The sequence below is a fragment of the Otolemur garnettii genome, unplaced genomic scaffold (assembly GCF_000181295.1).
Source record: "Otolemur garnettii isolate 467f Iridium unplaced genomic scaffold, OtoGar3 scaffold00145, whole genome shotgun sequence".
Taxonomy (NCBI): domain Eukaryota; kingdom Metazoa; phylum Chordata; class Mammalia; order Primates; family Galagidae; genus Otolemur; species Otolemur garnettii.
This window is the reverse complement of record NW_003852540.1, coordinates 2,919,328-2,945,515: the sequence shown is the minus strand read 5'-3', so window position 1 is coordinate 2,945,515 and position 26,188 is coordinate 2,919,328. Positions and strand designations below refer to the sequence as shown.

Sequence of the window (26,188 nt, the reverse complement as noted above, 5' to 3'; positions counted from 1 at the left end):
TTTTAAATCTAGATGGTTTTGCAGTAAGTATTTTAAATTTTATTTATTTTTTCATTTTATGATTGTTATTTTTTTATTCCAGGTTAATGTGAGGGTACAAACAATTAGGTTACATACATTGCTTTTGTAATGTTAAGGTCCACATTGTAGTCGTGTCCTGCACCCTGGAAGTGTGCCATATACCCATGAAATGTACCCACTGGGTGGGAACTTACCTAACCTCTTATCTCCTTCCCCCCTACTTGAATTTAGTTTTTCTCTCATGTGAGCACGTATTTGTTAATCCACTAGTTTTGAATGCTTATTTGATGCTTATTTTTCTGTTCTTACGATGCTTTGCTTAGGAGAATATTTTTATTTTATTATTTTTATTTTTAATTTTTTTAGGTTTTCCCCCTTTCTTAAAGGCAACAAAGAAGATTTTAATAACTACAGTCCAAAGCTTTCTTTTTCTTCCCCTCTTCTATTTCTTTTTCTAAGGCAGCAAAGAGAATTTAAATAAATTACAGTCAATATTTTTTTTTCTCTTCTCTTCTCTTTTTGTTCCTTTTCTATTTCTTTTCCAGGCAAACAAGAGGATTTTAAGGATTATAGTTTAAAAAAAAATTCTTTTTCTTTTCTGTTTCTTCTCTTTTTTTGTTTTTTCTCTATTACACCTTAGGGTCAACTCAACCTAATAGTCGAGAGTTAAGATGAGAAAAGGTAAAGAGGAGGAAGGGAAAGGGAAAAAATAGAAAGAAATAGGAAATAAAAAGAGAAACCACATATGGGGAAGAACCAGCAAAAAAGCTCTGGAAACCTTAAAAGCCAGAGCAGATGAACTCCACCGGGGGGATCGCAATGGAGATGCTGCAGAAAATCCCAAAAGACAGATACAGAATTCAGAATATGGATGACTATAGATCAAATAAGATGAATGGAATTGAAGAGAAAGTGGAAAACCAGCCAAAAGAAGTCCAAAATTGTCTCAAGAAATAAACAAAAAGATAAAGTCACCAAGGATCTGGACATAGTTAGGAAGGAGATAATGGAGCTTAAAGAATTGAAAGAGGCGTTCAAGGAGTTTCAAAACACAGCAGAGAATTTCAGCAACAGATTAAACCGTGGAGAAGGAAGAATCTCAGAACTCAAAGACAAGGTATTTAAAATTTAAAAATGAACAGATTTCATTTTATTTGAATTAGTCAAGAGAAAAGAACCATATGGAAAGCTTCCCAATTAGTTTAATAATGCTTAAAAGATCCTCATGAGAAAAATCAGGCAAATGAAATGAAAAGAAAAAAGAAAGAAAGGAAAAGTAGGTGCTGATATTTTTTATGAATATAGAAGTACATGTTTTAAATGAAATACCAGTTCAAGAAACTCAAATCTACGGCGGCTATTAAGAATAATTCACTGTATGGCCTTCTCTAGCTCATCCCTGTAATCTCAGCACTTTGGGAAGAGGATCACTTGAGAGTAGGAGTTCAAGACCAGGCTAGGCAACATAGTGAGACCCTGTCTCTACAAAGAATAAAAATAGAAAAATTAGCTGGGCATAGTGGTGCACACCTGTAGTCCCAACTACATGAGCCCAGGTGTTTGAGGTGTGCTATATGATCATGCCACTGCACTCCAGCCTGGGTGACAGAGTGAGGCCTTGTCTTATAATAATTCACTATAGTCAAGAAAGAGTTATTTTAGGAATGTAAGGAAATTTATTTATTCATCCTTGGTTGAAGGATGAATAAATAAACATTATAAACACTTGGTTAAGTGTTTGCTTAACCAAGACTTAAACATGCCTCATAGTAGGGATACTGTGAGGGATAAGTTCTTACCTTGTTACTTAGCCAAAGAAAACATTCAGTAAATTTCGGATATTCCTATTCTTGTTCTTAGTTTTACTCACCATCTTCTTTTTAAGGACTTGAATCATCATAGGCTAGTGAGGGTGATGCAAAAGATAGGAGGGGAGAACCGAAAGGAGTGGGGAATGTGTGTCTGAGTGTGTGTAGGTTTGAGCGAGTATTCTATAGAGGTAAGAAAATCTAGATAATGTATAGGCAATGTTTATGAGCTTGAATTTTATCGTAAGAGCAACAGAAGAACTACTAAAGCAAAAGTGTCATGATCAGATTTGTGCTGTAGAATGATCACTGGGACGAGAATAAAGAGAATGGCTTGGAGAAAAAGCAAGGCTAGAAGCAGGAAAGTGAGTCTGGAGGCTGCTGTAACAAGCCAGGTGATTATCATAGGGGATGATCCAGACCACCAGATTGGACAATGGGAAATGGTATCCCTGGAACTGTGCTGTCCCAGCCATGATGGGAACTGACCCAGGGTTGCTTGCACTGAGAATAGAGAAAAGTGGGTGGAAAATTCCAAAACACCTGGGGAAAGCTGACATTAAGAAAGACATCTAAAAATGTCAACAAATAGGGGATGGATTTACTGCTGATGAAATGCAAATGATGGTACACTTTCAAAATGACTTAAATATATTTAAGATCTTAAAAAGATAAAGAATGAATAGTATCTATCAGTGGATAAATTATTATATGGGGAAATGAGCCAAGAACACATGGGTAAAAAGGAAAGCAATTGGAATTTTATAAATAAAAAAATAATTGTTGGGGATAAAATCTAGCCCATCAAAGAATGAGTTTGTGAATTGGAAACCAGTTCCAAGGAATTCACCCAGAACATAGAACAGATAAAGAGATGAAGTGTATGAAAAAGAAGATAAGATACGTAGCTAATAGACTGAGAGGCCCCAGCATTTGTCTCCAAAGAGTTCCAGAAGGAAAGAAAAGAGAGATTAGTGAACAAATACTCAAAGAGGTAATAGCTTTGAGAATGTTTCAGAATTTAAGAAATTGCACACCGTGGGGCTGAGCACAATTTTAAAACAAAATAATACTTCTCTACTTATTGAGACAAAACATCAGAAATCAAAGATTTAAAAAATGCCAAAGCTACCTGGGAATAAAGACAAATTATGAAATAATGATAACTAGTCTAAGAACAGGTTTCTTCTTAGCCATGTTAGCTGTTGGAACACAAAGGGACAATATCTTTAAAGTGTTTAGAAAAAGAAAAAAAAATAACCCTCTTACCTGGTAATTCTAACTCAGAAAAATTATCAGCAAATAAAAAATAAAACTATTTCGGGCATAAAAAAAAAATGAAAGTAGTATGATACCACTCACAGATTCTCCCTGAAAGAATTACTAAAGAATGTACTTAAACCAGAAGAAAAGAGAACCCAAAAGAAAAAATTAAGAAGTGACAAGAAATAGGTAAACTGTTGGTACATTTAATTTCTGACTGGAAAAGTAATTTTTTGCACGTTTTAAAAGAGGCTTGAAATTTTAGAACTTGAGGAGGCTGAGGTGGGGGGATCACTTGAGGTCAGGAGTTAGGGACAAGCTTGAGCAAGAGCAAGGCACCATTCTACCATAAATAGAAAAATTAGCTGGGTATGGTGGCACATGCCTTTAATTGTAGCTACTTGGGAGGCTGAGGCAGGAGGATTGCTTGAGCCTGAGAGTTTGAGATTGTAGTGAGGTAAGATGCTATTGCACTCTAACTGAGGCTACAGAGTGAGACTCTATCAGAAGAAAAAAAAAAGGCTTGAACTAAATTTATAAACCAAAGTAGGAAGGACAGTGGGAAGGGAAGAGTTCAGTGGATAAATGGATAAAGCAGACTTCTTTTTTCCCTTCATTTCTCCTCCTGAGGAGAAAGATTACAGTTTTAGAATTTCTTGGAAAATAATATTTAAATATGTGTATTGGAAGATATAGAAATGCAATCTATAGCTTCAAAATTAGAAGAGGGATAAGAAAAGAACAAAAAAAGTAAAAAGAAAACAAACCCCCCATAATTTTATTTAACTGAAAGAAGGAAAGTGGCTCAGCGCCTGTGGCTCAAGTGGCTAAGGCGCCAGCCACATACGCCTGAGCTGGTGGGTTCGAATCCAGCCCAGGCCTGCCAAACAACAATGCTGGCTGCAACCAAAAAAATAGCCGGGCATTGTGGCAGGTGCTTATAGTCCCAGCTACTTGGGAGGCGGAGGCAGGAGAATCACTTGAGCCCGGGACTTGGAGGTTGCTTTGAGCTGTGATGCCACAGCACTCTACCCAGGGCGACAGCTTGAGGCTCTGTCTAAAAGGAAAAAAGAGAAGAAGAAGAAAAATAGAAAAAAAACGAAAAAGGAAAGAAAGCATAGAGAATAGAAAATGTAAAATGATAGATTAGAAATAATTCCAAATATGTTAATAATCACAGCACTTATAAATAGATTAAATTAGCCTATTAAAATATCAGACTATCAGACTGAATTGAAAATACAGCTATATTCTGTTTACAAGAGATGTAACTAAGGAAAAGTGATGTGGATGGATTTAAAGCAAAGGAATGGAAAAAGATATGCTGGGAAAATACTAACACAGAAAGCTGTCATAGCAATATTAGTATCAGACAAAATAGAATTTCAGCACAAAAGCATAGTTCTTCCTCACTTCTGATGTTTCCTAGAGTGTGGAGGGAACACTTTTGTGTAACACCCTGGCTCTTGCTGCCCTCTCTGATTGGTGCGTTTATAAGCAAGAACTTGGGTCCCCCCTCCACGGTCTTTTATACTAGTGTTACCTGAGTAGCCCTCACGGGAGGGGTCTTGACCCTGCTCAGCACTACTGGGTGGGTGAGTTTGGCTCTTTCTGGGGTTCAGGAAGACCTATTTCATCTTCACACTAAGCTATGCACTCCCACTTTATCAGTAACAAAGGAGCTATTTTGACTCCCAGTGCCTTACTCTGTCATTTTTTTTTTTGTTTCTGAATTTGTTCAGAACCTGGGCAGGGAAAGAAAGATGCCTTTTATTAGACTCCGTCAGAGGCCTCAGCCTACATGATGATCAAGAGAATAGTTCACCCAGAACATCTAACAGTCATGAACTTGTACTTAGTAATATGGTCTTGAATTTAAAAAAGCAATACTGACAAATACAGGAAGAAGTAGACAAGTCCTCAGTTATAATAGGAGAATTTGATGCTATCTCTCAGAAACCAATGGATTAAGTGGGAAAAATTAGGAAGATATAGAAAATTTGAATGATACAATTAACAAGTTTGATCTTGTCACATCTATTCCTGCTTTCAACAAAAGAAAAAATTATTTTTTGAAGCCCACTTGGAAGTGAAAAATTAAAAAGTCCATGTATTAAGTCAATACATTTCAAATAATATCCATATAGATTATGTTATTTGAATATAAAACAATTGAATTATAAATCCATTAAAATACTGAAGGGAAAGCAATCTTGTATTTGGAAAGTTAAAAAAAGCCCTTTTAAATAACTCATAGGCTAAAGAGGAAATCACGAAAGAACTGACAAAATATTTAGAACTAAATGACAGTGAAAATACTACCTATCAGAATGTGTGGGATGCACTTAGAACGGTATGTAGAGAGAGAGAATAGTTCTAAATGCACTTGTAAAAAAGAAGAAAGATTAAATGAGTACGTATGTAGATCAGGAAATTAGAAAAAGAATAGCAGAAAAACTCTTGATTGAAAATTCAAGGAAGGAAATAAAATAGACAAGAATAGACTCCTGAAGTAGAAAGCAAAAATGAAAAAGAATAGAGATGATCAACGAAACCAAAAGCTCTCTCTCTGAAAAGACGAATAAAATAGATGAACCTCAGGCTAAGACTGATTAAAGGAAAACAGGTAGAAGATATGAGCAAATAAATAGTATTATAGCAATGAAGGTGGGGACTGCAACTAAAGTCCTAAGAGGATTCCTGAAACAACTTTGTATTAGTCAATTTGATGAGTACTTTTGCAGAAAAACATAAATTACCAAAATTGACCCAATAAGGAATAGAAAACCTAAATGTTCTCTGCTAAAGAACTTGAATTGGTAGCAAAAGGTATCCTCCTATAAAAAATAGTAGGCCCAGAGATGTCACAGATGGGCTTTAGTGAACCCTTAAGGGATGGAAAAATCCCTGTGGTATACAGACTATTTCAAAGGACGAAAAGTAATTTTACAAGGCTGGAATAACACCTTGTTACCAAAACCTGGCAATGGAAGTATAAGAAAAGAAAACAAAACAAAACCGGCCAGTGTTGCTTTTGAACATAGATGTGAAAATTTAAGTAAAATACACTGGTTTGCCCTTATTCATGGGGAATACATTCCAAGACTCCTAGTGGATGCCTGAAACCTCCGATAGTCCTCAAACTGATTGCCATCAACAGGAAAACATTTCTGTTGATGTCTTCTACCCACAAATTAAATGTCTTTTCCATATCTAAACACTTACCATGCACTGTGGCTGTTAACTTTTGTAGTTTGACATATGACAGCAAAACTAGCATGCATTTCTTTTTTCTTTGTTGCAGTTTCGTGGATAGATTTGTTCTTACTGTAGATCTTAGCAAGCTCAGCATATGACTTTTTTCTTTTCCTTAAGTTGAGAACTTTTACCTTTTCACTTAAAGGAAGCACTTTCCTTCTTCTCTTTGTGTATCTGAATTGCCAGCATCACTACTCTTGAACTTTGGAGCTATTGTTAAGTAAAATAAGGGTTCTTGAACACAAGCACTGTGATGCTGTGACAGTTGATCTGATCACTGAGATGGTTGCTAAGGGACTCTCGGGCAGGGACTGTGTTCAGTATGGATAATCTGGACAAAGGGATGGTTCACGTCCTGAGTGTGATGGAGCGGGACAGAGTGGGATGGTGTGAGATTTCATTATATTGCTCAGAATAGCCTACAATTTAAAAGTTATGAATTGTTTTTTTGGGGGATTTTCTATTTAATATTTTTGCACCATGGTTGACCATGGATAACTGAAACTATGGTAAATGAAATCATGGGTAAGGGGGTACTACTATATTAATAAATTGAGCAGGATATTAAAAATAATACATCAAAAGCAAGTGGAGTTTTACTCATGGAATAAAAAGATGGCTCAACAGAAATGTAATTCACCAGGTTAACAGATTAAAAACCATATGATTATCTCAGCAGATGCAGTAAAGCATTCAGCAAAATTCAACACTTTCATAATGTGCTAAATGAATCAGGGGAACAGGCTAAATTTAGAGTCCTGTGGTGAATCCCTTTATAAAGCAAACTCAATCCCATTTATATTTTGAGTAAATCCATATTTTCAAACATTAGAGTTTCTTTTCATAAAGATTCAATTGTGTGGCAAAACACAAATAGGGGCTGTGTTTACTTCTTTGGGAGAACACAAAATGCCAAAAATTCATGGTAACCTTGAAGGTGGCCATTCGTATTTTTCAGTGGCAGACAGATTTACAGACATGTTCTTTAAGTATCCACCTCCTGTGGGTTACCTAGGTAGGAGTCCATCTTCCCACCAACTGAGTAGTGCCCCATACATGGGTTTGAGGCACATCTGACCCCAGAGAGACCTGCAGCAAGTGCCCCTGCCTGGGATGGTCTCAGCCTCCTTCCTCATGACTCTGTTTCTTGTGAATGTCCTTCTCTCACCGTATCCACATGTGCAGGTCCAAACTGAAGACGGTGCATGAGCGGATCCCCTTGGCGGGACTGAGCAAGTTACCCAGCGTCCCTCAGATTGCAAAGGTAAAAGCCAACCCCTGAGAGCAGGTGTCTTGCTCTGTCAGCCCAGGGCTGGCCTCTGGCAGTGGGAGTGCAGGCTTGTCCTAGGTGGGCACTGCCCTTGGAGAGGCAGAGCCACTTTACTCTTTGGCCCTTGACTACATAGATGTGGGTGGGGGAACTGTTGGCAGAGGCCTCCATCTTTCCTGCACCCTCCCCAGCTCACCCTGTTGCTGTTGTTGCTTGTTGAGGGCTTTAGCACTTCAACGGGCTGGGGAGAGGGTGGCCGGGGGAGCCTTCATGGCAGAGGAGAGGCCTGAGCTGGGCTGATGGATCATCCAGATTGAGCACCCTCTTTAGTGAGGAGTTGTCAGCCAGCAGAGGGGTCCATGTCACTGCTTTAGGATACTGGGACCTTGGGACCAAGTTTGCAAAGTGGGATGAGAAGGATGTTTGGCTGGGTTGGGGTTGGCATTCTGGGAGCAGGAATGCCAGGTAGAGTGTGCCGAATCCGCTTGGTAGGATTAGGGGGTGGCTGGCTTTTGGGCATTGTCTTCAGGTCAGAACGGAGACAGGTCTCAGGCTTCATTTTGTCCCTCCCCTCACTTTATCAGGAAACCCTAGAAAGGTTAGCTGACTTAGCTGGGCATATGTTAGTGAGCAGCAGAGCCCGTTTGGGAGGAGCCCAGGTGTACACTGTGGATGTGGTCCCTGAACGGTGTGTTTCTCTCCCTACTCAGGCTTTCTGTGACGACGCAGTGGGGCTGAAATTCAACCCTGTCCTGTACCCCAAGGTGAGGACCTTCATGGGCTCTGCAGCTGGGCCTGGGTTTGCACACCTGTGGCTCTCTGGGGGCATTCTCTGCATCATGGTGGGGTTTTTGTAGGGTCTCCTCAACAAACCTCCATGTCTCCCTCTCTTTCTGTCCACCTCTTTATGGACTGGACCCCTGAGACTCCTTCCTCAGCCATGCTAGGCCTCTGGTGCAGTTGAACTGGTCTTCAACCTGTTGTGAAGGGGGCAGAGGGTGGCAATGTTATTCGTCCTCTACCCCACCCCAGTTGGACCTCCCTGAGGCCGGTGCTAGGGTGGGGCGTGATTCTACTGCTGGGAGAAGGCACAGATCAAGCTTGATGTCATGGAGGGGTTTAGTATTCTGCAGAAGGCAGAATTCACTGAGAAGTGCATGGGTCATTTCGAAAGTTCTGAGATATAGCAAAATCATGAAATGTAAAATCCATATGGATGGAAACCAGTGGAGTGCTCCCAGCAACATCAATTAACCAAGCAAAGTTGACATTTGCTCTCATGAATCAGAAAGGACTCTGTCAGCTGTGTTTCTTGGAAGTAAAATAATGAACCATAACATAGTCTGTCTCAAAACTTCTGTAGTGACCTACGTAAAAGGCCAGACCTGGGGAACATGTGGCTCCCCATTGCCCATGTTCCCACAGCTCTGGGGCCTCACAAGCCTTTGTCCAGCCTTTGTTAATAAACTGGCTGGTTCTGTGCTATCAGTTTCTTTAGGATGGGCCTGATTCTGATATAGGGGAGACAAGCAATAATAGCAAAACAAGCCAGCAAACCCACTCAAGAATGATGATGGCATGATAGCACCTGCAGACAGTGCATTGTTTAAAATTGGCCACAGGACAAGCACCAGTGCTCATCAACCGTTTGTGAGCCAGGGGGCTGGAGAGAGCAAATGGAAATAGAGCTGTGCATCTGGACGTCTGCTGTGGGCCATGCTGGGGCCGGATCTGCCCATTCCCTGAGTCCCAGCTCTGACAGCCAGGAACGGTGGGATGAGATGTCTTGCTGGGAAGAGAAGCCCTATCCCAGCTGAGACATCCAGAATATCCTGGAACAAATGCCTTAAATGTTCACGATTGGGCATGACACCGTTAGAGCCCCTGTCTTTCCATCTGCCATGGCAGAGTCCTCTCCTATGCACAGCCCTTCTCTTGGATGCCCCCCTTTAACTGTTTGGCATCTGTAGAAACTTTACCAGGAATATGCTGCATTCCACTGGACATTTTCTACCATCCAGTCTGACTTTCCTTTTATAATTAGAACTGAATTAGTGAGGTTTAATCAGACATTAAAACCCTATTATAAAGGGTGAACCTAACTACAGGTTTGGCAATTTTTGTTGTCAAATCATAGCTACTGAGAGGGTCAATGATGTTTATTTGCATAGTTCTGTGTAACTTGGAAAGCCTCCGGCTTTGGTAATAACGGAAGAGCAGCTGTATTTTCATGTTTTCTTTATTTGAAGGACTGCTGAGTCCGGCTGGGATGTTAATCTGGCTGAGATGTGTGCATGTGTGTGTTTTTGAAATCTGCAGTTTAGAATGTTCCTTGGAAGGTCTTCACTAGCCTGGTGCCTCTTCTTGGCAGGGCAGCTGTTCCTCCCCTTTGACTCATCCCAGGTGGGAGTGGAGAGCTCCTTCCAGGTTGGGCAGCGGTGCCCTGGCTGTGGGCGCTGAGAAATGTTCACTTCCTCAGGCCCCTGAGACCCTCCAAGATCTAAGTGGGTGGCAACCTAATGTGGGCCACTTACTCCAGCCACCAAGTAGTGCCTGGTTTGTTCTTTCACTACAATGTGGTTGAATCCTTCCTTTTTATTGCAGAGGGTATCCCAGTGGTATTCCTAGATTTGCCTCTCTTTCTCAATAAAGTGGTTCGGCTCTGAGCTTTCTGGAGTTTCTGGAGGGTAACGACGATGCTGTGGACGGCAGCTGCTTTGTGCTCACTGAACACATGGAGAAACTGAGTAGTTTCCCCAGAGTAGTTAAGAGACTCACGCAAAGCTAAGTAGGTAAAAGAAGCAGATTCAAAACCAGAGTCTAATGTTGCTTTTGAGTCCCTCCCTCTCTGCATTCCATCTTTTTTTTTGGCAAGGTCTTACTCTGCCACCTGGGCTGGAGTGCAGCAATGTCAGCCTAGCTCTCAGAAACCTCACGCTCAGTGGTTCTCAACCTTCCTAATGCCGCAATGCATTTTCATCGTTAAAAAGGGGTCGTGACCCACAGGTTGAGAACCGCTGCTCAAACTCCTGGGCTCAGTCAGTCTTCCTGCCTCAGTCTCCCCAGTAGCTGGAACCACAGGCATGCACCACCATGCCTGACTGATTTTTCTACTTTTGTAGAGATGCGTCTCCCTCTTTTTTGTGAGGGCTGGTTTCAAACTCCTGGCAACAAGCAGTCCTCCTACCTCACCTCTCAAAGTGCTAGGATTATAGGCATAAGCCACCACGCTCGGCCCCAGAGTTTAGTGTTTCTGATCCCAGATGTCAACTCTATACAGCATAATGGAAACTTATGTAGAACAAATGGTTGGGTTTTTCTTTTCTTATTTGCATATTGTATTAGGGTGTGTTCCTCCTTAGAGTGGTCTTTTTAGAGACCTCTCATTTTATGGATAAGGCATTGAAATCTGGGCAGGAGTAGTGACTTGCTCAGAGTCATACTGCTGATAGAGGTGGAATTAGAACTGGTGTCATCCTTGCTGAATGGTTTTGGGATTCTTCACTTTCTACACCACAGATAAAACACTGGGGTAAAGTCAGTTCCCTGAGTCCTTCTGGATTCATGTGCCCAAGCCTTGGTTGGCACATCTGGATGAGAACAGAATAGATGATACAGAGGTTTGGTTACCACTGGGGAATCCAGGTGTCGGCCTGGCTAGGACCTTTGGAGTTGCATCCTGTCTTAATATTTCTCCCTTTCTCTTCCTCCATATGTGTGGATGTTTCATACCAGGAAGTACATTCTCAACCTAAAGGGGTGATCTTCCATTTGCTTCCTCATTTGCCTGAAAATTAACAAACCATCTTGATTTTCTTCTTCCCATATTTTTCAGGCCTCCCAGATGATTGTGTCCTACGATGAACATGATGTCAACAACACATTCAAATTTGGGGTCATTTATCAAAAAGCCAGGCAGGTAAGCAGCACAAATCCATACTGGTCAAAATATCCTGTGGTTTCTCACCAAGAACTCTTTTTTTCCCACCTCCCTCTAGTGCAGGAGCCCTGAACTAGGTCTTCCATCAGTCTGAATACAACTGTTACATTTAAAGTGTGAATTAGACTGGAGGTGGCAGAACCTTCAGGGAAGGTTACTCCTTACAAAGAGCTGTAAATGCTTTAAGTGATGATGTAGGTTTTTTTCTTTTAATTTTTTAGTATATACATATATTTTTAAATTTATTGTTGGGGATTCATTGAGGGTACAAGAAACCAGGTTTTACTGATTACATTTGTTAGGTATGTCCCTCTCACAATCGTGTCTTGCCCCCAGAAGGTGTGGCACACACTGAGACCACACCCCCCTCCCTCCTTCCCTCTCTCTGCTCTCCCCTTTCCCTACCCCCACTGTGTCATTAATTGTCATTAAACTTGGCTAATTTTTTAATTTTTAGTAGAGACAGGATCTTGTTCTTGCTCAGGCTGGTTTCTAACTCCTGAGCTCAAGTGGTCCTCCTGCCTCAGCCTTCCAGAGTGCTAGGACTACGGATGTGAGACACTGTGCTCGTCCTAAATGTGGTGTATTTTTTCATACAGTAAATTTTCATTCTTCCTGGCTACTACCTCAACTTCTATTCTATCTGTGGGCTGTTGGTTACAAGGAAAATCTGGCTAGGTAAGAGGGCATGGATTAGAACAAACTGCTCCCTCCTTGTCTGCCATTCTTCTCCCTGGGAATTAGATTTTCTTCCCTAACGTTGCAGTTGTACAATGGAGCCAGCCGTGTGCATCTCTTCCCAACTTTGTGTTCAGTGACATCGTGTTGGTAACCTAAAATCAGCTGTAGTAGAAGTATTGATGCCATGGAAATTGGCAAACACCAGGGTTTCTCTTTTCCTCCTTAGGAGGGTCAGTTCCTCAAACATTCCCCAGCGCACCTCTGTTCACGCTCCTCTGTCTCTTGTAGAACTCACAGGCTGCTTTGAAGTTAGTGTTCCTCAAAGAATGTTCCATGAGGCACTAGTCTGGTGATGGCATTCTGTGAGCGCATGACTTGGGGAGGGGTAGTCACTTAAGTGGGAATATTTTTAAGGCTCTAAGAACGCCTAAGGCAAACTCTGTATAACTTTGTTGAAGTTAGAGTTTCCCATACTTACGTGACTGCAAACTTTCCATTTGCTCATCTGTTTCCTAATATGAACATTTGTTAACGTCTCAAGCAGAGTGATTGGCCGAACACACTGAAGTTTTCTCACCTAGGTTCTTTGAGAGAAGTTTCCACACCCATTTCATCTGGGTGTCATTGAAGGACCTAGCACATCACTTTATATACATACTCTAAATTGTTGTGTAAATTAGTGAATAAATGAAAATTTTGGCCCCCTCTAATGGCAGGTCAGTAATATCTTCTGATATTAATCTGTGGGTTTTTTTTTTCTTTTCTTTTCTTTTCTTTTTTTTTTGCTTGATGGTATCTTTCTTGCCTAGGTGATGCCTGATTTCCTTGTCTGAAGATATTAGACTATAAGAGACATGTGTTTGTTTAAAAATACTCTAATTAGGTGAAGAGTTTAGGATCCTCAAGACCATCTTATAATTTAAGGGAGATTATTCAGGTAGCTGCTCTAATTATTTTCATACATTACATTTTTATTTTGTACAGCTCTGCTAACATAGCCCCTCTAATTAAAGTTCTTTGCTTATGAAATGTACCAAAGCAGATCTTACAAAGTGATTACAATCCAATGTTCCAGCAAAGTTGTAATTACTGAACATTAACTACCTACCTCTGAGAAGGAGTCTGTGTGTTTATATACCTGATGCTGCTATGGGGGAAAAAGCCAGAAAGATACATTTTTTTTTTTTTTTTTTAAAAACCAAGGCAGATTGTTGTTTTGTGGACCCACAGCTGGGGGATGTTTAATATGAACATTTGTTGCAGAAAAGCCCTGTGCTGGTGTTTGGATATAAATAAGCCTCATCTAACTCTCCTGTTTGTCTTGCTCTATGCTGAGCACTCTGGGGGATGCAGTGATGACTAAGGCCTCCTGAGTCCATGGTCAAGCTCAAGGCTGGTATAAAAATAGTGACAATGCTAATACCAGGCTGGCTGTGAATCCTGGAAGAGAGGTACATGGCCCAGAACATGTGCATGTGCACGTACACACACACACACGCACACACACACAATTGTGTTCCTAGTAGAAAGTGTAGGTTATCTGGAAGGAGTTGCTTTTCCACCCTCTGACCTTGTGACCTGGGGCAAACAGGACTCTTGGCTACAGTTTCATCGCCTTCATGGTATGCTGTAGATCAGGAATTGAAGAACTTTTTTGTAAAGGGCCAGATAGTGAATATTTTAGACTTTGTGGGCCTCCAGGTCTCTGTCCCAGCCCTCAGCTCTGCCCTTATAGTACAAAAGCAGCCCTAGGCAGGGCATAAATGTGTTGGCCTGTCTGGGTTCCAGTAAAACTTTATTTATATAAGTAGGCAGCAGGCAAGATGGCACATGGGTCATAGTTTGCTGACTCTTGCTAGAGAGCAGTGTTTCTTAAACTTTATTATTATTATTATTTTGAGATAGAGCTGTACTACATCACCCTTGGTAGAGTGCCGTGGCATCACATCTCACCGCAACCTCAAACTCCCGGACTTAAGTGATTCTCTTGCCTCAGCCTCGTGAATAGCTGGGACTACAGGCGCCCACTACAACTACTGGTTATTTTTTGGTTGCAGTTGTCACTGTTGTTTAGCAGGCCTGGGCAGGACTCGAACCTGCCTGCTTCTGTGTATGTGGTTGGCACCCTACTCCCTGAACTATGGGTGCTGAGCCCGTTTCCTAAACTTTAGACATTCACAAACCACATCCAGGATCTGTATCATGTTGTTTGTTCTACTGTGTGCCCCTGTTAGCATTTTTATCATTCTCATATTATTACTTAAGAGTTTCTTTAAAAATGTTTTTCAAAAACTCAAATGCATTTATATTAAATGGAGATTTTATATCACTACTTGGAACTGGAAAACTAGTATCACTTATCATGAAATGAAAGTAATTCTAAAAAGAAAGACTGTAAACAATAAAGTTATTGAAATCTGCTGGATCGTGGAGCATGAGGTCTGCCCTTTTTTGTATAAAGCATATGTTAGAGGGCTTTTGAGGAATAAGCCATTGGAGACTTTCTCCTCGGTGTGAGCAGGTGGGCTGGAGCGTCTTTGTATCATCTGCAGCCATTCACTGAGGTCTGTGAGTGTCCTAACCCTGCCCATCAGTTAGGACAGTCTGTGTTTTAAGCTTATTGCTGTTTACAGAGCTTGCTACTGTTTGCAGCTTTGCTTTTAAAAAATTATTAAACTTTTTATTTTTAGATATCTATAGATTCACATACAATTGTAAAAAATAATACGGGAAGATCTCATGTGTACCCTTTACCCAGTTTCCACCAAAAGTAGTGTCTTAATAAAAACTATAGCACAACCAGGATATTGCTATTGCTATAATGCACAGGTCTTACTCAGATTTCCCCCGTTTCCACATACTCATTTGTGTGTATTGTGTGTGTGTGTATCATGCTGTATATAATTTTATCACATGGATAGGTTACACAGCCAAAATATAGAATTTCATCACGGCAGGGGCCCCTTGCATTTGTCCTGTAACCATCCTCTCTCCTTCCACTCTTCTTTCCTTCCCCACTTCCTCCTGTCAGTCCCTAACCTGTGGCAACCACTGATCTGTTCTCCAATTTCTAAAACTTTGTTGTTTCAAAATTGTTATATAAATAGAATCATATATATAACCTTTGAGATTGGCTTTTTTCTATTCAGCAAGATTTATCCAAGTTCTTGAGTATATCAATACTTCATTCCTTTTTTTTTTTTTTTTGCTGAGTAGTATTTCATGGTTTAATTGTGCTGCAGTTTGTTTAAACCAGGCATCCTCAAACTACGGCCCCCGGGCCACATACATGCCTGCCTAGGACATTTATCCAGCCCGCCAGGTGTTTTTGCCGCTGCTGCCTGTCCTGCTTAGCAGCCAACTTGTCCCCAGGCCCACAGTCCAGCCCTCCAACCGTCTGAGGGACAGTGAACTGGTCCCCTGTTTAAAAAATTTGAGGACCCCTGGTTTAAACAGTCACCCACTGAAGGATATCTAGCTTGTTTCCAGTTTTTGACTATATGAATAAAGTTGTTATGAATAACTTATACAGATTTTTGTGTAAGTTTTCACTTCTTTGGGATACATGCTTAGGAGTATAGTTGCTGAGTTGTATGGTAATTATTTGTTTATTTTATGTATATATAAAAGAAATAAATATATGTATATATAATATATACAATGTGTGTGTGTATATATTATGTGTATGTATATATATGTATATGTATATGTATTTATTTTTGAGATAGAGTCTTGCTCTGTTGCCCAGACTAGAATGCAATGGTGGCATCATAGCTCACAGCAACCTCAGTCTCCTGGGCTCGAGTGAGCCTCTTGAATAGTTGGGACTACAGGTGTGCACCCCAACACCCAGCTAATTTTTCTCTTTTTTTTGTAGAAACATGGTCTTGCCCTTATTCATGATGGATGTTTAGTTTTCTTTTTTTTTTTTTTTTAAAGTTTATGCACGTTTAGTTTTGTAAGAAATTGTCAAGCTCGTGCAGCTCCTGTGGCTCGGTGAGTAGGGCGCTGGCCCCATGTACTGAGGATGGAGGGTTTGAACCCAGCCCTCCCCCTCCAAACTGCAACAAAAAATAGCCGGGCATTGTGGCAGGCGCCTGTAGTCCCACCTACTTGGGAGGCTGAGGCAAGAGAATTGCCTAAATCCAAGAGCTGAAGGTTGCTGGGAGCTATGACTCCAGCAGTGCGACAAAGTGAGACTCTGTCTCTAAAAAAAAGAAACTGCCAAACTCTTTTCTAAAGTAGTTGTTCCTACAAATGAGCCAGTCTCTCCACATCCTTGCCAGCATGTGGTGTTGTTACTACTTTTCATTTCAGCCGTTCTGATAAATGTGCAGTGATATTGCCGTAAGGTTTTAATTTGCATCTCTCAAATGGCTAATGATGTTGGATGTCTTCTCATGTGCTTATTGTATATCCTCTTAGGTAAAATATCTCTTCATGTCCTTGGACCATTTTCTAATTGGATTTTTTTTTTTTTTTACCATCGAGTTAAAAAAATTTTGGTAACAGGTTTATTGGGGCATAATTCTCACACCATATAATTCATGTGATTTCTATCTCAATTCAGTGGTTTGTGGTATAACCACAGAATTGTGAAACAGCAGCACTAACTCTCCAGAACATGTTCATCATCCCCCAAAGAAACCCCATACTCACCAGCAGTCATTCCCCAAGGCCCATTCCCTTTAGTCCCTGTCAACCACTAATATACTTTCTGTCTCTATGGATTTGCCTATTCTGGACCTTTTATAAGTGGAATCCTGTAAATTGGGGCCTTTTGTGTCTGCCTTCTTTCACTTAGCATAATGTTTTCAAGGTTCATCCATGTGGCAGTACTTTATTTCTTATTTATGGCCAAATAATATCCCATTGTATGGATGGACCACATTTTGTTTCTCCATTCATTAGTTACTGGACATTTGGGTTCTTTCTACTTTGGGGCTGTTATGAATAGTGCTGCTGTTAATATTCCTGGACAAGTTCCTGTGTGGACATGTTTTTATTTCTCTTGGGTACATACTTAGGAGTAGGATTTCTGGGTTGTATAGTAACTCCATGTTTAGCCTTTTGAGGAACCACTCGCTTGTTTTCCAAAGTGGCTGCATCATTTGATACTCCCACCAGCAGCATGAGAAGGTTCTGATTTCCCCATATCCTCACCAGCACTTGTTATTGTTTTTCCTTTTCTTGTTAGCTATTCTAGTGGTTGTGAAGTTGCACCTCTTTGTGGTTTTGGTTACGTTAGAGTTTTGAGAGTTCTTTGTATGTTCTTGAGACTTGCCCTCTGTTTGAAATCCAGTGATCAGTGTCTTATTTGTGAATCGTGTTTTTGGTAATCAAATCTAAGAACCCTTTGCCTCAGCTCTGCCTTTTGTACTGACCAGCAGCTTTTGTTCAAATAGAACGGCCTCATTAATCAGCTCTGAAGATCCAGCTCTGTCAAGAGAGCTCTATTAGTTCCTTCCTCCAGATGAGCACAGCTGTGGCGAGTGTGTTGTAGGCTAGGGAGAAAGACAGGGACCCGGGAGTCTGAATAGCGATACTCCTTCTCTGGGCATTAAGAAGCATTTTTCTAACTCTGCCCCTGTTCCTGTTTCTCTTTCAGACCCTAGAGGAGGAGCTGTTTGGGAACAATGAGGAGAGTCCAGCTTTCAAGGAGTTCTTAGACCTGTTGGGGGACACGATCACACTGCAGGACTTCAAAGGGTGGGTTTTAGCCAAGTGACGGCTCCAGTGCCATTGATGAGGCCCGAGAGGAAGGCCAAGGGGCAGAGAGCTCAGTCCTCAGGGAGAACATGTGAAAGTTGAAAACATGAGAATCGTGGGGTTGTTTTCAGCATCTGATCAACATTCACTCGCCTGCATTTCTGAGGAATCAGTGGTGCAAGGAATAATCCAGCATGGCAGATTATCTGGCGTTTGGCCTTAGGATGCAGGGTGAAATGCTCTGCCTCAGATTTGCTCTCCTAATTACATTTGGTTCATACGCAGAGTGAAAGGAATCCACCTTCCCTGTCACTCACTGGTCAGATTTGGGAAAGAGAGCTCTGTGCAGTTTGGGGTGGAAAGGACCCACTTTGGATAATACACGAGGAATGGATAATTAAGAGTTGATGGAAATATAATAATTTTCTAGGCAGGAATCGTATAAGTCTGTGGTTTTTAAAGTGGACAATAAGGTAGACTATAGAGGCTATTGCTTGGAAAACTGGCTCTTGATTTTTCCTTGGCAAAAGAAAACTCATCATTTAGGATGAGTTCAGACCCAGCCAGCCTGTTCATTGCTTGGTGGCTGGCACATGGCTGTGGGCCCCAGAATTCCCCACTCCAGTAGCCAAATTACCGGGAGCTCCTAGCATCATGTCGAAAGCTCTGGTGCCGGGGATGCAGTAGGTGTTTAATAATTGTTTACCTCCTCTTCTTGCTTCTTTCCCCTTCTTCCTTCTCCTTTTTTCTTTCCTGTCTTCTTCCATCTTCTCCCTACTTCAAGGTCATCGCTGCTGACTGGAGTCAGTCATACTCATGTTAAAATCCTAGCCCCTCTGCTTATTAGCTCTATGCTTTTGGACAAAAAGATTTTACCTCTGCAAGCCTTAGTTTCCTCATCTGTAAAAAGCGAGGTAAAGGTAGTCCTGATCCTGTAAGGTTGTTGAGGGATTAACACAGGTAATGCATGTGAAGCTCTTAAGCTAGCACCAGGCACTCACAGTTGTCGTTATTGTTGTTATTTTATCATCTTTCATTGACTTTGATGCCATCATCGTAAGTCTGAATTTAGTGATGTTACGATGTGGAAAAATGTGGGTTTTGGAGTAGAAGAAGTACAGTGTATTAAATCCAGAAGGACCTCACAGATCGTGTAATCCTCTGCCTTTATTGTATGGAGAAAGGAAACAGGCCTAGAGAGATTAAGTGATATGCCTGAGGTCACATGATGACTTAGCACAGAAGCAGGTCTAGACCTGGACCCATCTCCCTGTCTGGTGCCCTTTCCACCATACCAGGCTGAGTGCGTTTTCTGGCTGGGGGCGGACATCCAGGGTCCATCTTATTTCATGTTCTTAAAGGAAGCTGCATCTACATTCTCTTCCCCCTGCTAAGAACATGATCCAGGCTGCGTGCTATAAAGGCTTAAGGAGGGACAGCTCGTGGAAGCCCACCCAGTATCTTCGTACTTTTCTTTCCTACCTGGAAGGAGGTAGCTGGAGAAGGACCTTCCAGGACATACCCAGTGGGTGCTGTGGTGGTTGGGCCTCCATAGCAGGGACTAGCTGGGTAGAAGTCAAGTTCCTGTCACCTCTCCTGTTGATACCACATGGTCCTGTGGGGCTTGTCGCCATCCAGCCCCAGGGTTTGTTGCTTTGGCTCTGGGCGTGAGACTCAGTCATGGCCTTGCAGAGAGCAAAGGCTTGTGTCCAGCCTTGGGGGCCACTGGCACCTGGGATGTGCATTTGTCTGGGATTGTGGGTGGATGGCCTCCCTTCCCCCATGACTGTCTAGTGTGGAGGGGACACAGCCAAGGCCTGAAATGGAGGTTCTGCCTTTTTCTTTTAAATAATGGATTTATGGATAGACTACCAGGGCTAGTCTGCTCTAAGAGCAAATCTCCCTGCTTCTCCCGCATCACAATCTGCTCTGCTTTTAGCCCCCACCCCCATATTCTCAAACATCCCCACTGTGTGTCCTCAGGGAAGGTGGCACCAAGTTGCCCACTTTCCCTCATTCCTTTTCTCTCCCCTTCTCCTGCCTTATTTTGCTGACAGTTTCCGAGGAGGCCTGGATGTGACCCATGGACAGACAGGGGTGGAATCAGTGTACACGACATTCCGGGACAGGGAGATCATGTTTCATGTCTCCACAAAGCTGCCATTTACTGAGGGAGACGCCCAGCAGGTAACCTGGTTTGGGAGGACTTTGGGAGCCCGGGGCGTGCGAGGTGAAGGCCGGCCTCTGCTATGACCTGCCCAGGGACTGCGGACCTCTCCCCATTTTCACTGTTCAGGAGGCCGGCCAGGTGTTCAGCTCACAGACTGTCAAAGCTGCTGTCTTGTGTTTGCTCACCAGGTGGTACCTCAGCTGCTGTGTGGGAGGCAGGGCAGAGATGGGGCTATTCCCCCTTGGATGAGCTGGGAAATTGCAGCCCAGGGTGGTTAAAAGACTTTCTTGAGGATTCCCAGTTGATTAGGGGCAATGCAGGGAGCAGAGCTGGGTGCCTTGGTCAGGTAGGGTGGTGGGAGAGTGCTTGGTGGGATCTGCAGACGGCCTTGAAGTCAGCTTTCCCCTTACGGACGTGTAACTCTGAGCAAGCTGCTTAACCTTAGGCCTCATTTTTCTCACCTGTAAAGTGGGGATAATACCAACTACATCAGATTGTGGCTGTGAGGATTATACAGGTTTCCGAATATAGGGCTCATATGATGCCTGACTGGTGGCTAGCTTTCTATGTGACAGCTGTTCACTGTCCAGTCCACTGGTCATTTTGTCTCTTTCCTGCCCTGGCAATGTAAACCTGGTTATCGTGTGAGAACCTACTACCCTCCACCCTCAGCGTTTCCCACCTCACAGCCTCATCTTTCACCACACCTGCAGGGATTCAGCCTTTACCTCAGCCAGGAGAGCTGGCTGAGGCCTCTGATGCCAGTGTTCCCTTGTTCTGTCTCAAATCTGCTGCTCCAACAGACAGCCATGCATCCCGGGGGAGGCCTGGCCTTGCTGAAACCAGCCGCTGAATAACAACACCATTCGCTCCATCCCACATTGTATCCCTTTTCAGAGTCTAGGAAAATAAGACAGGTGGGCCTTTGCCCAAACTCTGACCTATTTGTTTCTGAGCAGGGAGCTGGGGAGGGAGGACGGATGTAAAATTGTAAACATAGTCCCTGGCTTCTTAGGAAAAAAGGAAGTTGGCAAACGAGATTATGATTTGGCTCTAAAATAACCACTGAATGTTCCAGAAACAAACGAGAGCAACATTCCTTTTGTATTCAAGGTGGCTTTGGTCTGGGTGTTTCACCATCAGGCCCTCAGCCCCCTCCAGAACCCTCCGACCTGCCTCCTCAGCCTGGGGCTGAGACTTGTTCTGTCAAGGCCATTGCACGTCCCATGCGGCAGGGACTGAATAAATATCTCAGTTTTTTCCTCCTGAGAAATGGGGTGATGTGTGTGGAGTGAGGAAAGGTAATTTGTGTAAGATGCCTAGCACGGTGCTGCGTGTACAGCCCGTGCTCAGTAAGGGAGAAACTCTTTTCCTGAAAGGGCTGAGCATAGGACTTGCACACCGTAGGTGCTTAATAAAGAAATAAATGCATTGGCAGGCACCTCTCCAGGATGTGGTGTACAGGAGAGGTTTAACATTTGAAGTCCTGCATGTGAGCACAGAGGGTGCTTGTTGATTGGGATCACATACAAGAGCACTCCTATTGCTTGGGATACTGCGTGTAACCACCCCCTCACCTTACCTCCACCAAGCCAGGTGACCAGTGCCTCTCCCAGCACAGCTCTTCTCTCCTTTGGTAGCGTGATCCACCCCACCTCATCCCTTTCATTTACATTTCCATCAAGACCCCCTCCCCTGTCTCCTCTTCCAGGAAGCCTTCTAGGGTTGCTCTGATTTCGCCCTCCTCTCTGTTCTCACAGAGCTGTCAGGTATTTTTGTGCAGCAACCGATTGAGTACTTGCTGGCTAGTGGCTTTATCAGTGTTCCCAGGTGGCTTTACCTGTGTTTGTGTTTCTCCAGATCAATTATAGGCTCTACCAGGGCAAGACCGGCCTCACCTTTTAAACCTTCTGAGGTCTGAGTTAGGGCTGTGCATGCTGTAGACTAGTTTTTACCTAATAACTTGAGCATCTCACCCATGATTTCTCTCTCTGGTGGCTTCTAAAGATTGAAATAAGCAGCTCCCCGGAGAGTTCAGTTTCAGAGTTCCAGGGTTTGTGTATAAAGGTAAAATAAGGAGGAATTTCCTGTATGGACCTAACTGGCTTATGACAAATAAACACTTTTTTTTTTTTTTTTAGCTCCAGAGAAAGAGACACATTGGGAATGACATTGTGGCCATCATTTTTCAAGAAGAAAATACACCATTTGTCCCAGATATGATTGCCTCCAATTTCTTACATGCCTACATTGTTGTGCAGGCTGAGACCCGGGGCACAGAGACCCCATCCTACAAGGTAAGGAGAAAGCCTTGTTGAAGGAAGTGGTGAGCCCAGACACCTCCCCGTGGATTCAGTGATATCAAAGGACACTAGTTCTCAGCAGTAACAGATGTTCCACAAGTTGCCAGGTTTCTGGGATTTGGAGCTTGACTCTTGGTGGAGAGTCATCTGATCCATCTTGTTGCCCCAGGCTTGACAGCATCTAACTCAAGGGCTGAGAAGCCCTGAGTGTGTGTTATATTTGGAATCTGGTAATGACTTTTGCTAGAGCAAGGCAGAGTGAGGAGAGAAGAGTGGGGAGCACTGTCAGGAAAGGGGAGAGGAAGAAGAAGGGAAGAAAGAAAAAGGAGCAATGTTTATGGTGAGAGGGCTGAAGAAGGAAGCGTGATAGGCCCTGTCCATTGGGTCTGCCCATTCTGGACAAATGACTGATCTTAATGTGATGACTTCCCAGGGAGGCAGGGAGGCAGTCATCTGGGTCTAAGCCTCCTGACCAGTAAGTGGTTTGAATCAAATACCCTCTAGTGCAGATGACACCAAGAGAGTACAGCCCATTTTTTCTTGTAGCTCCCACCACCGCCTACCCCAGATGGCTGTGTTGCCAGTTCCTCCACCTTTTACACATGAGAAATAGTCTCAGTCTCCTGGACAACAATTTTTCTGTATCACGGTGGTTAGGGTGTGGGCATGGGACCCAGGAAGTCAGCCTGAGGCTGGGTTTTTAGGGTTAGGATTAGGCAGTCTCTGAACTCCCTGCAGATGTGTGTAAAACGCTGAGTTTATGCCCTTTTTTATGTTTTCTGGGAAGAGAGGCCCAAACTCAAGTTCTCAAAGGGCTCCCTGCTCCAACAAATATCAGGAACCATTGTTCTAAGGGAGAGGAAAAATGAACTGTCACTACTAATGGGAAACAATAAGGCCTGGAAATGTTTCCTGCGTAATACTAGGCCAGCGCTGGCTCCTGGAGTTAGCTATGCCACTGCACTCCAACCCAGGTGTATTAAGTGCAAAATTCACATCAACTTTTAGAACCAAATGTGAATTATCCAAAAAAAAATCCCTATAAATAAAAAATAGCCCCAACCCCCCCCCCCAAAAAAAACAACTCTCCTATTGAGGCGAGCTGGTTCCTTTCCATGCTCATATTTGTGCTTATGCTTTTCTGGTGTTGGGTGATGCTGGCTGAGAATTTGGAGAAACGTGGTGTGGATGTTTCCTTCAAGGCTGCGTCATCTGCTTTGTCTGAAATGGGCATTCACTTCAGAAAGCGGCTTGACTCATTTGTGAGTGGAAGCAAGTTGATTCATTCAGCGCCTCCTTGTGCACCAGGCACCGTGCTGGGGCAGGGCAGGTGGAAGTCATACAGAATTAGCCTTCAGGGCCTTCCTAGGAAAGGGACCGAAAAGCCAGTGAGTGCGCTTAAGCCAGATAGCCAACTGGTTCTTATAACAGCCAGCTGAAGAAGCAGCACTCCTGAGAAGGATCCCAGAATAAAGCTGTGCGATAAGAGGGCTCCCAGGCCCTGCCAGGCAGTCGTCTGCGTGCGGCTTGTCTGCTAGCAGAGTGAGGCCAACTGTGGATGTTTGGCATTTGCTTTTCATTCCTGGTAGGAAATGGGTCTCAGTTAAATGTATTTTCCTTGTTTCCAAGTCCTTAGTGGAAGGGTGCACCCATGCAGAGAAAAATCAGAGATGCAGAGAAACACCATTCTATCTCTGGCTTGAGTGCTAGAAGTCTTCTAAGCCACAGTCTGAGGTCCAGGCCAAAGCACTATCCTCAGAGAGACAGTAAGAAGCAGGGTAGAAGAACAGGCTGAGTCCCCAGGTTGTGGGACCTTGACCTGACACTCTAGCCGCCAGGCAGATACTGAAGGTGGAGGGCAAGATATGTGCATGGAGCCAGGGAGACAGAGGCCAGGGAGGGAGGGCAGCCTTCCAAGTGGCTCCCATAGCACTACATACCACAGCCCCAGCATTACCCAGCTAGTGAGCAGACTGGTCAGATCCCTCAGGGGTCTGGGTGAAACAGGACCTTAGCTGACCCCTGCAGGCTCTGAGGCTATAGAAGAGGAGGATGAGACTTCAGGGGCTGTGCAGTAACCCAGGAAGGCTCCGCTAGGGAGGAGAAACCACAAGAAGGAAGAAAGTAGGACAGGGCAGGGTTGGTTAGGCCTTTGTTCCCTCCCCTTGGGGACATCTGGCGAGGAAAGAAGAGTGGGGAGTACTGTCAGTGTGTAGGAAGGACAGGCTTGGCCACCTGGGGTTCTGGTCCTGGCCCTGGTCCTGGCCCTGCTGTGTGCTCTTGGGCCATTCCTTCCCTCTCTGGACCTGTTTCTGTGTGTGTGAAATGAGAAAGGTGGGTTAGACAACCTGTGAGATCTTTCTGGCCCTGACATCCTGTGAGGCGGGGGAGGAGTAGTTGTGGAGTGTTGGGGGGTGCATGTGGGTTACAGAGTGGGACTCTGTGTATTTCAGGTGCCCTTTATTAGGTGCGGGTTAGCAGGGAATGTAGAAAGCCCCAGCTGATGATGGTTACTTTTTGTTGGGTACTTGTTGCCGCCGGGCACTACGCTAGACTTTTAGAAGCAGAGTTTTTTTTTTTTTTTGGTTGCAGTTTGGCGGGGCTGGGTTTGAACCCGCCACCCTTGGTATATGGGCCGGCACCCTACTCACTGAGCCACAGGCGCTGCCCCAGAAACACAGTTTTCTTGAATGCCAACAAGCCTCTGGTGAGGCAGGGCCTCTCCCTAGCTGTACTGTATAGTGAGGGAATAGAGGCTGACAGCTTAATTCACTTAAGGCCTGAGGCCACAGAGCCAGGGAGCTGTGGAACTGAGATTCCTATCTGGGTCTGCCTGTGGTCTTTGTCACCAGGCCTTCGGAGCAAGATGGCATTGGGGAACTGACTCCACAGAGCTGGGAACATCATACTGGGTTATTTCTCAGAAACGAGTTTGGTCTTTATCCTGCCAGACTGGAAGGAAGTGTCAGCTCATCACCACCAGGACTCCCTGTTCTCCCAATCTGGGGTCACCTTTCCCCCACTCCTGAAGTCCTGCACAGGTTCCCTCCACTGCTCACCTGTTGCTCTGAAACTCCAGGCCACACTTGGTGTGGGGACTATGGCAAGTTTCAAGCCCTGGGAGGCTCCTGGTGCATCCTGTGATTCGCACTCCCAAGCTCCTTCCGCTTTCCATCCTAGAAGATGCCCTTCCCCGGAGTCACCTCCTGACCCCCCTTGGAACCTTCTCTGGGTGGCCCTCACTGAGTTTAGAAAACAGGAAGGTGAGGTTGCATTCAGGCAACTTCTGCTTTCAGCCAGATGTCCTCAAGGGAAGGGAACAAAGGCCTAGCCGCTTTGTTGGAGTGAGGTCTGAAGAGGAGCCCTGCAGGGATGGAAGGTGAATGGATGGACAGCAGAGGGAAGGATCCTGCCCCTGCATTTCTGACACACTGCTCTCTGGCTGGGAAAGTCGGATGGAGTGAAGAGTATGTCTGAAGTCACTAACCTGGTCAGCACAGACACGCCAGTGCAATCCTAGAAGGAAGAGGGAGTCGGGCTGGGAAGAGGGGACCAGACCTGCCCTCTATCCTTTGTCCCAGGTGCCTGCAGTTGGCAGCCTCTCGGCAGCCTCTCAGCAGCCTTCCCCACACCCTTACTCCAAATTCTGGCCCTGTGGGCAGAATTCTTTCCTTGGGCCACTGGTGCATGCTAGGTAGTGTTAGGGAACTGTGTTTAGGAGCTGGAACCCAGCCAGGAATCATGTCAGCCGAACATACAACATTT

At 43.8% G+C, this 26,188-nt stretch overlaps 1 protein-coding gene across 1 annotated transcript in view; it reads left to right on the top strand.

Annotated features, from left to right (window-relative positions):
- RAP1GAP2 (RAP1 GTPase activating protein 2) overlaps positions 1–26,188 on the top strand; it is a 151,883-nt gene that overhangs the window by 100,676 nt on the left and 25,019 nt on the right. Inside the window, exons 8-13 of the mRNA XM_012810908.1 lie at positions 7,536–7,614; positions 8,331–8,384; positions 11,456–11,539; positions 17,850–17,950; positions 20,008–20,137; positions 22,262–22,417. Of these exons, the coding sequence (XP_012666362.1) occupies positions 7,536–7,614; positions 8,331–8,384; positions 11,456–11,539; positions 17,850–17,950; positions 20,008–20,137; positions 22,262–22,417 (604 nt within the window). The remainder of the gene's footprint in view (positions 1–7,535; positions 7,615–8,330; positions 8,385–11,455; positions 11,540–17,849; positions 17,951–20,007; positions 20,138–22,261; positions 22,418–26,188) is intronic.